Source organism: Sorex fumeus, unplaced genomic scaffold (genome assembly GCF_029834395.1).
Source record: "Sorex fumeus unplaced genomic scaffold, SorFum_2.1 ptg000005l, whole genome shotgun sequence".
Classification (NCBI taxonomy): Eukaryota; Metazoa; Chordata; class Mammalia; order Eulipotyphla; family Soricidae; genus Sorex; species Sorex fumeus.
In genome coordinates this window covers 9,032,895-9,050,400 of record NW_026606062.1, presented here as the reverse complement: position 1 = coordinate 9,050,400, position 17,506 = coordinate 9,032,895, and the positions used below count along the sequence as shown (strand labels likewise).

General features: G+C 42.3%; 3 protein-coding genes and 1 non-coding gene across 4 annotated transcripts in view; all 4 read right to left on the bottom strand.

Moving 5' to 3' along the window:
* The window catches only part of LOC130030805 (UDP-glucuronosyltransferase 1A8-like), a 130,068-nt gene extending 119,926 nt beyond the window's left edge, over positions 1 to 10,142 (bottom strand). The window contains exon 1 of the mRNA XM_056122155.1: positions 9,351 to 10,142. Coding sequence (XP_055978130.1) covers positions 9,351 to 10,109 — 759 coding nt within the window. The 5' untranslated portion in view covers positions 10,110 to 10,142. The remainder of the gene's footprint in view (positions 1 to 9,350) is intronic.
* On the bottom strand, positions 1,124 to 3,880 carry LOC130030888 (UDP-glucuronosyltransferase 1A8-like). Its single transcript, XM_056122157.1, has 2 exons — positions 3,026 to 3,880; positions 1,124 to 1,135 (listed from the first exon to the last, which is right to left on the bottom strand). The coding sequence occupies exons 1-2, from the start codon at positions 3,878 to 3,880 to the stop codon at positions 1,124 to 1,126; spliced, it is 867 nt and encodes a 288-aa protein (XP_055978132.1).
* Positions 7,963 to 8,069, bottom strand: LOC130030938 (U6 spliceosomal RNA). Its single transcript, XR_008793588.1, has one exon. It is a non-coding gene; the product is annotated as a U6 spliceosomal RNA (small nuclear RNA).
* A 6,202-nt stretch (positions 10,143 to 16,344) lies between the features above and the next one.
* Positions 16,345 to 17,451, bottom strand: LOC130030449 (UDP-glucuronosyltransferase 1A9-like). Its single transcript, XM_056121740.1, has one exon. It carries the CDS (start codon positions 17,383 to 17,385, stop codon positions 16,420 to 16,422), a length of 966 nt encoding a protein of 321 aa, XP_055977715.1. The 5' UTR covers positions 17,386 to 17,451; the 3' UTR covers positions 16,345 to 16,419.
* Between the last annotated feature and the right edge of the window lie 55 nt (positions 17,452 to 17,506).

The window sequence follows — 17,506 nt, the reverse complement described above, 5'->3', positions numbered from 1 at the left end:
GATGACAACAGAACATCCCATCAACCTTAGCACCCAGGAACCCCAGGTCCGGGGTGATGACCACTGTCTAGGGCCTCTTCGTTGTGGCAGGATTGCCAAAACAAAACGCCTTTATTTCTGGTTTGCTTGCAAGAAACGAGCCACCTTCTGGCATCCAAGCAGAAGGCAGAGGTAGGAAGAACAAAGGTTTTCCAGGAGCCCTGTCCCCTGATCCCAGCAGCAGATCTCTGGGACCAGGTAAGGTGACCGACACTCTCTGTCCGTCCCAGGACTGAGGGCACTCCCAAGACATGACACTTGAGGTAAAAGAGCCAGGGAGATGAGTGTGTTTCACTCCAGTCCATGTTTCACTCCAGGAAACAAGAGACAACACAAGCCAAGTCAAGGTGACAGACAAGTGAGCAAGGGTGGAACTTAACCTGGGTGATTCTATGAAAAACTTTCACCCGGTTCCCAGAGGTCACGGGTGTGTCTGATTAGATAAACGGGTCACAGCAGGACACCCTGAATGCCACACCCTGCACCCACCCCTGGGCACAAAGGAAAAGCAGCCTGGTTGGGTAGTTCTCACCTTATATACCCAAAAGCATGTCGGGTGAGGGGCTGGCTCTTACCAAACGCACTGAACCACTGAAACAGGCACCGCTGTGGTTAAAAAGAAGTAAGTGATTCACTAGAGTAAGACGTCCACTGTTTCCTCTGGATTTACGTGCTGGGAACCTGTCCCGAGTCTTACCACTCTATTTTCCAGACCTTGTCTGGTACAAAGGACAAACACGATCCAAAGTGGCTGGACCAGCAAGTTTGTGGGGAGCAAAAACCTAGGACAACTAGTTTTCCTAAATCATTCAGTGTTGTCAAAGCAACCTGTCCACTTCATCAAAATGGGATAGTGTTATTGTGTTGTGTTTTGCTTTGTTTTTAACCAGCCTCACTGCTTCTCAGATTCTGGTCTCCTAAGACAAGACCAAGAATATGGACATACATGAATATAAACTCGCTATGTTTAGTACAAACTTGACTATACAAAAGAAATATAGGACATGGGAATGTGATTCGGGGTCAGTCTCAAGCACGTGGGACCAGAAGTTTGATCTGGATCAAGTTTCCACACCCTTGAATGTTATGTCCCACACTGCAAGGGGAGGCATGGTGTCACAAGAAATGACACCCACTGCACACCCCAACCACAAGTAGAAAAGCAGCCTAGTTGGGTCATGCCCTCCAGCCCTGCAGCCAAGGACTGAGTCATTGCAACAAAGGACAGTCAAGGAAGATGGTATGAGGTAACCTAAATGAAAAATTATTACAGGGGCCAGAGCGAAAGCACATCAGGTATGTTCTTGCCGTGCTCGCTGCTGACCTAGATTCGATTCCCTGACCATCACCAGAAGTGATTTCTAAGTGCAGAGCAAGAAGCAGTCCCTGAGCATCACCAGGTGTGACACTTCCCAAAAAATATAATTACAGAAACGTATTAGAAAATGAAAAGGAAAGTAACATGAGAAAAATCACTCATCAAAGCGCACATCGGTGACAAGCTGGTAGTCATTGTCTCGATTTCTATGACCCCAAATCAATGGCTCCGTATCCGTCGCACTGAGATCTGAAGCAGCGTCACCAAGAACAGGTCATTCCCCTACTCCTGGAACAGGTCATTCCCCTACTCCTACCTGTCAAACAAGTGTCACTGTACATGCACTAGATTATTATCCCTTCTAACTCATTGTATTTTAAAAGATTATAGTAAAATATGCTCATGCTTCTTAGCTATAATCATTTTTATTTCAGAGAGTACACTACCTGGCTAGGATGGTTGCTGAACGGAGACATTACTTGTGCCAGTGCTAATATGTGAGGGTTTGCTGAAAGTCTTGAATTTCAGAGTACATTTTCTCACAAAAATGATGAGTTGATAGTGATAATTCTTTTTTGTGAGATATTATGTTTTTTAAAATAAGCAGAGTTTCTTTTTTCTTTTTCTTTTTGCATTTTGGGTCACACCCGGTGATACACAGGAATTACTCCTGGCGGTGCTCAGAGGACCAAATGGGATGCTGGGAATCAAACCCGGGTCGGCAGCGTGCAAGGCTATCACTCCAGTCCCAACATTATGTATTTTTATACAGAAAAAGTTTATCATAAAGAGAAACTTAAGCAATGGTTTAAAGATTAATAAATGGAATATTGTAAGCACCACAGCATTCCCATGTGTCTTGTTCACCATGTTAACCCTCACCTTTTTCCTTCCTGAGTGCTGTCTTCATACTTATGTCATAATTTTCTTGCATTTCTTTATAATGCAATAATGCTAATTCTTGATGCAATCCCATGAGAAAAGATGTCTGGAATTAACATAAATTTCCTTCCTGAAGAGCTGGAGTAATAGCACAGCAGGTAGAGCGATTGCCTTGCACGCGGCTGATAAAGGTTCGAGTCCCAGCATTCCATATGGTTCCCTGAGCACCGCCAGGAGTAATTGCTGAGTGCAGAGCTAGGACTAACTCCTGTGCACTGGCCGGGTGTGATCCAAAGAGAAAAGAAAAATTCTTCCTGTGACACGGACCTAAAATAATTTTGCTTCATCATTTAAAATATAGGGGAAAGTATAAATACCTAGCAATATTGGTCCTCAGAATAAATGCGGGTACGTCCAAAGTGAAGGATACTCTGAAATTTGCTGTGCAACACAGATTGAGGTAAGAGGCAGAGATCTCTAGGAATTCATTCCCATTAGGGGGTGCCATAGGATTAGCAATGAAGGAAGTGTCGCTGCTCACAGGGACTTTCAGCACCAAACATAGAACATAAAAAGAAGAACTGATATACAAACCATCTATATGGTACATCCACATGAAGAGAGCAGCTTAATGTAACATTCTAGTGCACAATCAAAATACCACAGAGAAGTCTTTCACTCAGAGACAAATGGCAAATGCAATAAAAGTAACTACTGAGCCTAGTTCAGTAAGAAACACAGAACCCAGGGCTGATTCAGCATTCTCTGCTCAGGCGCAAGGCTTACCTGTGTCAGGGGCTTTCCTGCATGACAGTTGATGCCGCCAATGAAAACCATGTTGGGCATCACAGGTTTGGGATAGTCCAGCACAAAATCAGTCCGTAACAACCAGATGGACGCTTGACTGTAGAGGTCATAGGGGGTGATGGTGGTCTGCAAAATCTCAGAGGCAGCATCTACAGCCGTTTTCAGAAAATAGCGGCAAAATAAACGCTCCTGCACATGGAAGAGGAGATTCTGCACTCGCTCCCGGAATGTCATGGTATCCGAGAAACCTAAGAGTCCTCTAGGAACATAGGACAGGGGACTCGGGCACTGAGTCCCTTCATCCTGAAAATAGCAGAATGCCCCTCTGGTGAAGACCACTGAGGGGAGGGACAGGTACTTGGCTAAAATCAGACCACACATATCAAAAGGATCTAGAAACACTGCATCGAAAGAAGTCTCTTCCAAGTATCTTACTAGTTTCCTGTCTTCAAACAAGCTCTTACAATGAGAGAAAAAGTAATCAAAAAATTGGGTGGGTGTCGTCATCATCATTGAAAGTAAATTTTGTTCTCGAATTTTCCATTGCACATCAACGAACCTCTTGAATTCACGATTTACATCCTCTATAGAGTAAGAGAGCGAGTAGGTCTTGACTGTAAAGTTGAATGATTTCTTCAGCTGCCAACTCACCTCTGGCATGACCACCACTAACTCGTGCCCTCTCTGGACCAGCTGCTCCACCACTGAGCTCATGGTGAACCAGTGGCTCCCATCCATGGGCACCACCAGCAGCCTGCCTGCCTCGGTGGGGCCGGGTGTCAGCAGGAGACAGACACTCAGGGGAAGGAGACCAGCCAACACCGTGAGAGCCATGAGGAAACACAGCCAGAGCAGGGAGCTGCCGATTCTGAGCTCGTCCCAGTTGTAGAAGGAACCCGGGCACAGGTCCTGCCCAGGAGAGGAAGTGCACTCACCCACTCAGTGAAGAGATAATAACATATGGAAAGATTAATGTGCTTTGATTGCTGTTGGCTTGAACCAGATTAGATGAGCTTCTGCTCTTTGATTGGTCAAAGATCATGTTCTGGATTCTATGTCCTCTTTGAACTGAATTAAGCAATGCTTTGAGACCCCCAGAACTCAGAGACATCAGAAGGAAAGCCAGTTTAATTAACCTGGTAGATTTTTAATCACCCATAGAAAAATTTTTTTCCTTAAAAAACCAAACATTGCTCAGATTTGGAAGGCATTGAGGTTTCAAATAAAGCCTTGTAACCCTTTATCACTGACATCCTGAGCAAGAAAAATTGCCTGCCCTTCCCTGGGTTTGACAATGTTAGCATTATTGCTCAGGTTAGTTCATTCAAAACTCTTGAAGTCCATGAGAGGCTAACCCAGGATCAGTAATACACCTCCTTGGGCCGTTCTGGCCAGGTGATGAGCTGACTCATCTACCTGAATTCATTTTCTTCCATGCCTCGGACACCTGCCCGTGCTTGTCAGAAGCATCTGCAAGTACTTTTATACACAGTTTTGGAAGCTCTAGTCAGAAACATTATGTAATAAAACAGAATAAAAGGAATTCAAACTAGAAAAAATGAAAACAGTATTGGAAGATGACACGACTGTAAAAAGAAAGCCCAAAGCCCATTAAAAATATTTTTAAGTTATTAAAATAATTACTGATTTCAGTAAAATGACAAGATATTAAATCGCCCCTCTCAGAAAGCCCGGCAAGCTACCTAGAGTAACTCGCCTACACGGCAAAGCCTGGCAAGCTACCCACGACATATTCAATATGCCAAACACAGTAAGAACAAGTCTCACAATTTGTTGTGAAACGTTACTGGTGCCCGCTCAAGCAACTCGATGAACAATGGGAGGACAGTGCAGTGCTACTAAATCAATATATTAAAACTGGTTGCATCTCCGCACATGAACAATGAGTGGGAGGGAAAGAAGAATAACAAACACAATTCCATTTACAATAATACTGGAGAGAGATCAAATAAAACAACATAAGCCAGAATAAGGAGATGAAAGACTCGTGCACTGAAAACTATGACAGCATTGGAGGAGGTAGGGGAGAGAAGAGACAAATAAAGAGAAAGCCCCAGGTGTTCAGGATGTGGAAGAATGAACATGATTAAGACGGCTAGTTTAGCTAAAGCCATCTAGTGATTCAATGGATCCCTTTTTTTAAGTACCAATGATGTTTTCAAGGAAATTGAATGAACAATACTAATATTTTAATATAAACACAGAAGATCCCCAAATAAATAAAAGGAATTCTGAGATACAAGAAAATAGAGACTTAAGCTTCCTGATTTTGAACTACAGTAAGAAGCATTACTAATACAGTGTGATATTGGAATAAAAATAGACATTCACATAACATAAGAGAAAAGGAAAAAACTATGCTAAAGAGGATCTGGAGTGATATTACAACAGGGAGGACACTTGCCTTGCATGCAGCTGACTCAATTCAATTCCCAAAATCCCCTGTGCTCCCACAAGCACTGCCAGGAATAACTCCTGAGTGTTGAGTCAAGAGTAACCCCTGAACACCTGAACACCACCAGGTATGATCCAAAAATGAAGAAAAACAACAACCAAAAAAAACCCACTACTCAAAGAAATGAATTGCATCAAATTGAAAAAAGTGTACCCAACCAAAAAAAAAAAAAACAGCACCAACAAAACAAGACGCTACCATTCAAAGCAAAGAGCACCCTGGCACTCAGAAAACATTGGGAGACTCACAAATGAATCTCAGGAGACATCGACTAGCTGTAGAGATGCCTCCAGGCCCTGTGTCAGGCTGAACGTCATATCCTGGGCAAGCCTGGAAGGCGATGGATAATGGGACTCACCCACCCTAGCAGAGCCCCAGCAGCTGCAAACCTCCAGAACTCAATCGCTGCCATGCTCGCAGCCAATATCCACAGACTCAAATGAGTCTCACCCATGAGTGAATCTGCTGGAAAAATCAGGTATGAGGATTTTGTGACTGAAATCTCCAGACTTTCGCAGGGTCGGGGATGGGTGACCTTCCTACATCTCCCTGTTCTTCTGGGTGCCTGGCGGCCATGCCAACAAACTGCCTCTGGTGCCGTATTAGCTCCTTAATGGCCATAATCCAGAGACGCACAAAAAAATCTTGGAAGAAATCAACAAGCTGCAGAGATGGCTCTGGACCCCAAAGTCACCATCCAGCTGAAAATTTAACTCCAGCTGTATCAGCCTATGTAAAATTTTAGAATTCCTGGGGTGATATCACATACTCTACACCATTGATATACCAGGATTAGCACACCACATTGGATGGGGTGTAAAGTAGGAGGCAACTGATCTCAATTTATCAATGTGTAAAAGCATGTCAGTAAATCGCATGTACAAGGGCTTTATGGTTCCAGGCTGAGATACAACACTCTTGACACGGTTTCTTCTAAGGAAACTTTTTTGATCTTGAACTTACTGACTGATTTGATTTAGCATTTAAAACAGATAATCTGTAGTTTACCAACACTATAAATTCAACACCATTGCAATTTCCTCAACTATGATCTCTTTTCAAAGATAAACTCCCATTAAGCCAAATTCCACAAAGTACATAACTGAAACTTCTCAAAATTGTGTAGGTTATGCAAACCAAGGACAAACTCCCAAGTTTATGTCTAAAAGAGTCTCAGGAAAAAAGGATAGCTGCAGAACATTCATAGCCTGGGTGAAATTCTGGAGAGAAGATGGACATTAGGTCAAAACTCAGGAAAACAGAAGAAAATATGGACCAATATTTTTCAACTCTCAGTCCGGCTACAGGGACCAGTTCACAGAAATATTCTTCTAGCCAGAAAAGAAAAGGGATTGCTGTTGTATACCAGGTACTTGTGGGTCAGGGAGTGGTACTATTAGAAATAGTGATCTCTAAAACTCATTGCTGTGCAAAATGGTTAATATACGCTCCCTGGTAACTCATAAACTATTTCTAGTTTTCCCTGTTGCCTAGGTTACAGGAGGTTTAAATCCACAGGTAAAACCTTTACTGGAATCAAAGTATATAGAGAGAGTCAAGTGGAAATCATCTGCCACAAGGCAGGGGGAGGGGCGGGATGGGAGGTATACTGGGGTTCTTGGTATTGGAAAATCTGCACAGGTGAAGGGTGGGTGTTTGATCATGTATGACGGAGATTTAAACCTGAAAGCTTTGTAACTGTTCTCACGGTGATTTAATTTAAAAAAAAACTTACTGGACCTTATGTAATAAACATAACATCAGAATTATAATTTTTGTGATAAATGTATCATCATAATGATATTACATGACTTTTCCCTGGATCTTTGCATGGCTGCTTTCTCAAGACTACAGGACTCTGAATTAGGGTCCACACCACTACTCAGGTGAGTTTCATCCAGAAATTGATCTGTTGAAAAATTCAGGTATGCGGGTTTTGTGACTGAAATCTCAGTCTTTCATGGAGTTGGGGTTGAGCTACCTTCTCCACCTCCCTGTACTTCTGAAAACTCTGGTAATCACATACACGCCCTAAAGCTGCCACCCAGTTAAAATTTAACTCCAACTTCATCATCTATTTAAAACTTTGAACTTTCTAGAGCACACAGCCACGTTTCTGGCCATGCAACACTCCAAACTCTACAATACTGATAAAACAGGAGTGGACACAAGATTGGATAAGATGTAACGTAGAAGGCATCAAATCTTGATAACAAGATTTCAACATAGAAGGCTTAACCTGTAACAACATATTAGTGACCTCTTATATCAGGACTTAATAGCTCTATGGTGAGATACAACAATCTTCACTAACTTTCTTTGTTTTTTTTTATTTTATTTCATTTTATCTTATTTTTATTAGTGAAACACCATGAGGTACAGTTGTAGACTTACAAATTTTTGTGCTTGGGTTTCAGTTATACAATGATTGAGAACCCATAAAAATATGGAATGCTTCACGAATTTGCATATCATCCTTGCACAGGGACCATGCTAATCTTCTCTGTATTGTTCTAGTTTTAGTATATGTGCTGCCGAAGTGACCGCCACTAACTTTGTATGAAGGAAACATTTTTTTATCATTCTTTTAGCAAATTATTTATAACAAGTAATATAATATAAAACAAACTACTGAGAGCCTGCTACTGGGGCAGTATTAAGGGGTGGTTGAGAAAATTGGAAATAATGGAGGTGAGAAGGTGCAAAGGTGGTGGGATTGGTGTTGGAATATTGAATGTCTGTAACAAAGCATCATGAACAACTTTGTAAAATAAATAAATAAATAAATAAAATAACAAACTGGAAAAAAGCAGTTTTTGAAAAAGGAATGATAGGAGTGTCGAGAAAGTCATTTTTCCTCCCAGTGTACCAGGTGACAGGCTGGCACTTGTAGAACATCTTGATTCCTGAGACCCAAAACTAATAGTTCCTTTTTTTTTTTATTAGTGAAACACCATGAGGTACAGTTGTAGATTTACAAATTTTTGTGCTTGGATCTCGGTCATACCACGATCAAATAATAGTTCCTTTTAGGTTTAACTTTGGGTCTGAAATGAATCCACCAAGAATTTCCAAGCCACATTCTCCTCGAATACAGAAATGTCATTTTTATAGGAACTTTATTATCATTCTTTATATCTTTCTTAATTTTACAGGGATTACTGTAAAATATATTCATGTCCTTTAGCGTAACTATGAATTTGAGGAGCTTCTCTCTACCTTTCAATGGGGTTTGGTGACACAATGATTTCAGATATTTTGGTTGCCAGTATAATAAATGAGGGTTTGAACATCAGGTGGATTGATTTTTTGAAACTGATTAGTTTCCAAACTGATAAATCTTGACATGATCAATTCAGAAAGATGTCTCATGTTTAGCGTACACCCACTCTTCCTGCTATATGGCCCTGGAGGAAGTTGCTGCACTTTGAAGAAACACCAAAAAAGCATAAGAGTATAAATACTTAGCAGGACTGGTTAGTGGAATAAATTCTAGTCATCAAAAACAGAGAACACTGTGCAAATTTTTTTCTATGCAACACAAATCACAAAGACCTCTAAATACGGTTCCGTAAGGAGAGCCATAAAGTTCCAGTTCGGGGAGTTTCACTGTTCACAACGGTTCCCAGTACTTTATAAAACAAAGGACTTGAAAAAAAGACATTGGGAGTGACATATAAACCAACTCTACAGTACATCTATATGATCAGAATAACAATTCCACATTTTTCACATGTACAATTAAATGATCACAGAAAATCCCATCACTTAGAGAGAGAAGTACAGCATTGATGGCCGGATTCTTCTCTGCTCAGGCGTGGGGCTTACCTCTGTCAGGGGCTTTTTCTCATGGCAGTTGATGCCTCCGATGAAGACCATGTTGGGCATCACGGGTCTGGGATAGTCCAACACAAAATCAGTCCGTAGCAACCAGATTGAGGTGTGGCTATAGAGATCAGACAGGGTGATGGGGTTCCGGAAAATCTCAGAGGCAATATCTACAGCCACTTTCATAAAATGGTGGCAAAATAAACGTTCTTCCACGTGGAAGAGGAGATTCCGCACTCGCTCCCAGAAAGTCATGGTATCCGAGAAACCTAAGAGTCCTCTAGGGACATAAGACAGGGGACTCGGGCACTGAGCCCCTTCATCATGATAATAGCAAAATCCTCCCCTGGTAAAGACCACAGAGGGAAGGGACAGGTACTTGGCTATAATCAGACCACACATATCAAAAGGATCTAGAAACACCGCGTCGAAAGAAGTCTCTTCCAAGTATCTCACTAGCTTCCTGTCATCGAACACACTCTTGCAGTGTGAGAAAAGATAATCAAAAATTTTGCTGGATGAGCTTGTCAATAAAGAAATCAAATTCTTGTCCCGAATTTTCCATTGATGGTCAGCAAAAATTTTCATTTCATGATTCAAATCCTCCAGAGAGTAAGGGAGTGAGTAGGTTTTGGCTGTAAAATTCAAAGATTTCTTCAGTTGCCAACTCACCTCTGGCATGACCACCACTAACTCGTGCCCTCTGTGGATCAGCTGCTCCACCACTGACTTCATGGTGAACCAGTGGCTCCCATCCATGGGCACCACCAGCAGCCTGCCCGCCTCAGTGGGGCCGGGTGTCAGCAGGAGACACACACTTAGGGGAAGGAGACCAAACAATGTGAGAGCCATTGGGAAACACAGCCAGAGCAGGGAGCTGCCGATTCTGAGCTTGTCACAGTTGTAGAAGAAACTGGGCACAGGTCCTGCCCAGGAGAGGGCGTGCACTCATGTACTCAATGAAGAGATTATAAATTATGGGAAGATTAACACGCTCTGATTTCTGTTTGCATACCCCAGATAAAAGAGCTTCTGCTCTTTGATTGGTCAAAGATCATGTTCTCGACAACATGTCCTCTTGAGCTGAACTACTAAGTAATATTTAAGACCCCAAGAACTCAGAGACACCAAAGGAAAGTCAGTTTAATTAACCTTGTAGTTTTTTAATCACCCAAAGCAACATTTGGATTTATCCATGGTAAGCCATGGGTAATTCCTGAGTGCAGAACCAGAAGTAACACCTGAGCATCGCTGGGTGTGACCCAAAAAGCAAGAAAAAAATAGATTCTAAAAAAAATTTGTTTTCATCTCAACATACAAATAATGAGATAGAACAAAGAAAAATAACAAACACAACAATCACAATACCATTTACAATCATTCCAGAAAGAGATTAGATAAAACCTAAGCATAAACTAGAAAAAGGAGATGGAAGACTTCTGGAGCAATAGCACAGCAGGTAAGGCATTTGCCTTGCAGGCAGCCAACATGGCCACCCCAAGTTGATTCCTCCACCCCCCTCAGAGAGCCCGGCAAGCTACCGAGAGTAACTCGCCATTATATTCGATATGCCAAACATAGTAACAACAAAGTCTCACAATGGAAATGTTACTGGGCCTGCTCACGAAAATCGATGAACAACGGGAGGACAGTGACAGTGACAGTGCACTGAAAACTAAGACAGCATTTGGGGGCAGGGCAGAGAAGACAAATAAATAGAAAGTGTCAGGTATTCATGACTTGAAAGAATGAACATGACTGAAATAGCTATTTTAGTTAAAGCCATCTACTGATTCACTGGATTCTTTTTTATAAGCATAAATTGTGTAATGACAAAATAAATATGAAACCGCGGCACTCTCTCCCTGCCTCTGTTCAGTGGTCTTGGCTGCTTCCCCAACCCTGATGGCCAGTGGCAATGGGGCAGATAAAAGAGGAAACGAGGCTGCCAGGCTGGTTGGTGATCAGTTGCTGCTTCGTCCATTTCCCCCAATCACCTTTTCCAGTCTCACTGAGCGTCCCATTCCAGTCTCTCACTGACCCTATTTCCCATCTCCTCCTGTCCCCCATGCTAGTCTTTCCACACTCCATCTCGCACTGCCTTGGTCTCACACCCAATCTCCCAACACTGAGGGTAGCAACCACACGTAGGTGTGGTCAGACAATCAACAGATGTAAAGGCCTTCCCTCGGGGGAAGATTCTCCTAGGACAGATTCTCATCCAGCAAGAAAGGACAAACCAATGCTAAACCTAAAATGTTTAAAGCAACGTCTCAATACCAATGATGTTTTCAAGGAAATTGAATGAACAATGATTGTCACGAAAGACCCCAAATAGCAAAAGCAATCCTGAGATTGAAGAAAATCAGAGGCATATGCTTCCTGAGTTTGGACTACTGTGAAAAGCACTAACATTACAAAGAGTATGATATTGGAATGAAAACAGGCATGCACTCAAATATCAGAAAATAGGAAGAACTATATGAAAGAGGGGTCAGAGCAATAGTATAGCCAGTCCGGTGCTTGTCTTGCATGCGGCTGACCCGAGTTTCATCCCTGGCATCCCATTTTGTTCCCCAAGACTGCACGGAGTAATTCCTGAGTACAGAGCCAGGAATAACCCCTGAGCATTGATGGATTGGCCCAAAAACAAAGATTAAAGAACTGCACTACAGAAATGAACTGCTCCAAATTCAAAGAACCAAATTCAAAACAACCACCGAAAGATCCAATTATCGTCTAAAGCAAAGTGCAGCCTGGTGCTCAGAAGGAGATATTAGAGTTTTAGTTTAGATATTCAGTTTAACTGCGCGTCTCCAATGGAGCCTCCAATGGAGACTCGCAGTTAAACTGAAGAACTCACACACACACACACACACACACACACAAACAGATAAATAACTGAGCCAAACACTTAGAAATGCTTATCTACCCCCCAAAAAAAACCAACACAGACAAATGAACAATGCACAGACCCCTATTATTAGGAAAATACACTATGAAAGTACAATAATAGTACAATAGTACAATAATAGTACTATGAAAGTACTATAAAAGTACTTTTACTATAAAAGTACTATCAAAAAAGTACTTTTATAGTAGTTTTACTATAAAAGTACTATAAAAGTACAATAATAGTACAATAGTACAATAAAAGTACAATGCTTATACTTGTAAAAATAAGTATACAATAAATTTTAAATGTAAACTAGTGCATTCAAAAGGAGCAAAGATGTACAAACTCTGGGGAATGTCATAGAGGCCCCTTATCAATGAATATAAAAGGAACTGGACAGACTCAACAGACTGGAGCAAACACTCGGCATGAGGGAGCCCTGGGTTCATTCCGGCTTCTCTGACCCACTGAACACTGCTGGGAGCAATAGTGAGCCAGAAATAGTCATAAAGTCCTGTGAGTGGCCTCCCCCGCAAAAAAGATAAAATAGCATGTGACCCCAGATTGCCATTGCTATTCATTTATGGGAAGGAGATGAAAAATATCACATCAATAGGGTATCTGCATACAGGTATTCATAGCAACATTGGTTTCAATACACAAAACACAGACTCGATGGAAGTGTTCTTTGACTGATGATGGATGAAGCAGCTGTAGTACAATTTTCTCTTGTAAACCATGTTCTTTAACAACAAAATAAAAGGTTTATAAAAGAGATTCCGTGGTTTTCCTCAATGGAACACAACACTACCACTACTATACACTACCAAAAGGGAAATAATGCTTTTGGGATCAACACAAAGATGACCAACACAACAATTACACTTCAGTTTTCATCCAGTCTTGTCCATAGTTTTGCTCTCTTTTGGTAAGTTTCTTTCCTTTCTCTCTGTCCCATTAGGAGAAAAACCATCCAGTGATTATCTTGAACTTATTGACTGATTTAATTTAGCATTCAAAACAGATAACCTGTAGTTTACCAACACTATAAATTCAACACCATCGGAACTTCCTCAACTATAATCTTTTTTAAAAGGTAAAATCCCATTAAGCCAAATCCACAAAGTACACAACTGAAACTTCTCATATTGCGTAGGTTATGCAAACCAGGACAAATACCTAAGTTTATGTCTAAAAGAGTCTAAGGAAAAAGGATAGCTGCAGAGCATTTTTGGCCTAGATGAAATTCCGTAGAGTAAATGAGCATTGGGTCAAAACTCAGGAAAACAGAAAAAAGTATAGACCAAACGTTTTAAGTGTTCAGCGCCAGGACAGGGACCAGTTCACAGAAATATCCTTCTAGCCAGCAAAGAAAGAGGATTGCTGCTGTATACCCAGGACTTCCTGATCAGGATGTGGCACTGTAAGGAATATTGGTCTCTAAAATTGTTGTTATACATAATGGTGAATATGTGACTCCTGAACAATTTCTCATTTTCCCCAATACCTAGGTGTCAAGAGGTTGAAATCTTCAGGTTAAGTATTTACTGGATTTTAGGTAATATATATCCAATCAGAATGACAATATTTGTGATAAATATTTCATCATGACGTTGCATGCAATTTTCCTGGATCTTTATACCACTATCCTCCCAGGTCAGCAGGACACTGAATTAGGGCCAACCCTACTCTACTGGATCCTTAGTTTCTTACATCAAGTCCTTGGTGATGTATCTCAGTAGTAGACAACAGAGTACAACCTGTCACAGCCCACAACTTTCCTCCAACTACCCTGCAGACCCTGTCATTCCCTGAGCTGGTTGGTCAAGTTTGTGACATGTTCTTTGGAGGATTGAATGAGAGAGACGCTGGAAAAACAGGCAGAACAAATCCTCACGTGAACTTCTGACCCTCAGGATCCCTGAACCCACAGGGATGGAACAGAGAATGGAGTAAGGGGATGGAGACGCACCTCCTGGGCTTTCTGCACAGGAATTGGGAGAGGAAAGAGAGAGAATATGGGGAAACCACCGCAGAAAGCGTTCCTGAGAGCACTGGCTTATAGGTGAGCAGGAGCACCAGAATGTTGAAGAGGAAGGACAGAAAGTTCCTCGGAAGGGAGAGGATAAAAGGGTTGGGGACGAGCTGAGGGGGATGAGGGAGCATGTGTCTCCCTGAGACCCTGTGGTCTCTCTCCGTCGCCCGCATTGCTCTGTGCCCAGGTTCAGGTGCTCTTTGTAACTTTACAGAAACATTTCAAGATCAAGCAAGCGTTGGCCAGCAATGCAGCCAACCATCCCAAGACTCCAGGTTCTGAGGAAAGCAGTGATCAGTCAATTCCCTTCCGAGAAATCCCGGAGCCAAGAACTGCCGGTTATGTATCAGATTTGGATGTGAGGAAACGAGTTCCTGCAGGTCTGGTCACCAGTCACACTGCATCCCACTGAAAGCCTCGCTCCTCTGCACACTTGTGCCTGTCCTACTGAGGAACACACCATCCCCACTTTGCTCCGACTTCCTCCCTCCTGCCTGGGTCAGCAGTAAGATGGCAGGCTACTGTTTAATGGAACATGGAAATGTATGACTATCAAAACACGCTTCAGCAGTGTTTTATACCATCTCGATTATAAAGGAGAAATGTAAGGACGCAGGAACTGAATTTCTAGTGAGCCTCGCACAAGTGTGCTGATTGCATCAACTCATGCCATCCATGAGTGTGATGTCTAACCTGCCACTAGGAAGACGGTGTTATCAGGGCAACCCACTGCACTCCACAACCAGTGTGAGCTCTGAGACCAAGGGCCGAGTCACTGCAACAAACTGCCAAAGTTAGGGAGACAGAGGGTCTTAAATGAAGGGTCTTTCCAACAGTGTTTTCCAAAGGGTTGCTAAAAGGGTATGTGCGAGCCTTCTTTCATCCCAATATGCCCTGTGACACGCTGGTATTTACTGAACGACTAGGTTTCTGAGAACCCAATTAATAAGTTTAACTTTGGGTCTGAATGAATCCACCAAGAATTCACAAACCACATTCTCCTACATGTTAAGGAATGTTCATTTTTAACATCTTTTTTTTTTTTGCTCGAGCGGTCCCAGTAACGTCTCCATTGGAGACTTTGTTGTTACTGTGTCTGGCATATCGAATACGTCACGGGGAGCAAATCGACAATCAACGGGAGGGCCTTTTTACTTTACCTTTTTTTTTAATTTTTGGTCCCCCTCTCGGAGAGCCCGGCAAGCTACCGAGAGTATTCGATATGCCAGACACAGTAATAACAAAGTCTCCAATGGAGACGTTACTGGGCCCGCTCGAGCAAATCGATGATCAACGGGAGATCCTTTACTTTTACTTTACTTTTTGGGTCACACCTAGTGAGGCTCAGGGGTTATTCCTGGCTCTGCACTCAGGAATAACTTCTGGCAGTGCTTGGGGGACTATACGGGATGCCAACCCAGGTCGGCCAAGTGCAAGCAAATGCCCGACCCACTGTGCTATCGCTCCGGCCCCAGGAAATGTTCATTTTTATTCAGAAACGTTTATATCATTCCTTCCATCGTTTTAGATTTTATAGAGATTACTGTAAAATATATTTGTGCCCTCGGCAGAACCATGTATCTGAGGGGCTGCGCTCTACCTTCCAAAGGAGTTTGGTGACACAATGATTTGGGATATTTTAATTGCCTGTATAATAGATGAGTGTTTGATAAAAATTATGAAATCAGCATAGATCAATTTTTTAAACTGACTAATTTCAAAACGGATAAATCTTGCTGTGATCACTCCAAAAAGATGTCTCATGTTTAGCATACACTCGTTCTTTTTGAAGGAATTTGCTGTACTTTGAGGAAATATGAACTAGTTAAAGAATATTTAAGCAGAGCATAAATACCAGGCAGGATTGGTTAGTGGAATAGATTCTGGTACATCGAAAATACAGAACATTTTGCAAGTTTTCTATGCAACACAAATCACAAAGACTTGTAAGAACACATTTTGATAATGAGAGCCAGAGGAGAGTTTCACTGTTCACAGTGGTTTCCTTTATTTTACCAAATGTAGGATTTGAAAAAAAAAATTTTTGAGGCTAATATACAAGCCAACTAAACAGTACATCCACATCAAAAAATAGCACATTTATCTAGTGCTCAATTAGATGATTACAGAGGATTCATTCACTCAGAGACAAATGGCAAATGTGACAACATAACTATAGAACCCAGACCGGTAAACAACACAGAGTTCAGGGCCTGATTCTCACCTCCTTTGCTCAGGCACGGGCTTACCTCTGTCAGGGGCTTTTTCTCATGGCAGTTGATGCCTCCGATGAAAACCATGTTGGGCATCACGGGTCTGGGATAGTCCAGTACAAAATCAGTCCGTAACAACCAGATGGACACGTGGCTGTAGAGGTCATAGGGGGTGATGGTGGTCTGCATAATCTCAGAGGCAGCATCTACAGCCACTTTCATAAAATGGTGGCAAAACAAATGTTCTTCCACGTGGAAGAGGAGATTCCGCACTCGCTCCCAGAAAGTCATGGTATCCGAGAAAGCTAAGAGTCCTCTAGGGACATAAGACAGGGGACTCGGGCACTGAGTCCCTTCATCCTGATAGTGGCAAAATACTCCCCTGGTGAAGACCACAGATGGAAGGGCCAGGTACTTGGCTATAATCAGACCACAAATATCAAAAGGATCTAGAAACACCGCGTCGAAAGAAGTCTCTTCTAAGTATCTTACCAGTTTCTTGTCATCGAACACACTCTTACAGTGTGAGAAAAGGAAATAAAAACCTTTGCCGGATGGGCCTGTCAATAAAGGAAGTAAATTTTTTTCTCGGATTTTCCAATGATGATCAACAAAAATCTTGAGTTCATGATTCAAATCCTCCATAGAGTAAAAAAGTGAGTAGGTTTTGGTTGTAAAATTTGAAGATTTCTTCAGTTGCAAACTCACCTCTGGTATCACCACGACTACCTCGTGCCCCCTCTGGACCAGCTGCTCCACCACTGACCTCATGGTGAACCAGTGGCTCCCATCCATAGGCACCACCAGCAGCCTGCCCGCCTCAGTGGGGCCAGGTGTCAGCAGGAGACAGACACTCAGGGGAAGGAGACCAAACAACACCGTGAGAGCCATTGGGCAATACAGCCAGAGCAGGGAGCTGCTGTTTCTGAGTTTGTCACAGTTGTAGAGGAAACGCGAACACAGGTCCTGCCCAGGAGAGGGCATGCACTCATCCACTCAGCGAAGAGATAAT

What these genes read in the sequence shown, in the direction of transcription:
- LOC130030888 (XM_056122157.1), bottom strand. Translation starts at nt 3,880, where the DNA reads ATGGCTCTCACGGTGTTGGCTGGTCTCCTTCCCCTGAGTGTCTGTCTC.
- LOC130030449 (XM_056121740.1), bottom strand. Translation starts at nt 17,385, where the DNA reads ATGGCTCTCACGGTGTTGTTTGGTCTCCTTCCCCTGAGTGTCTGTCTC.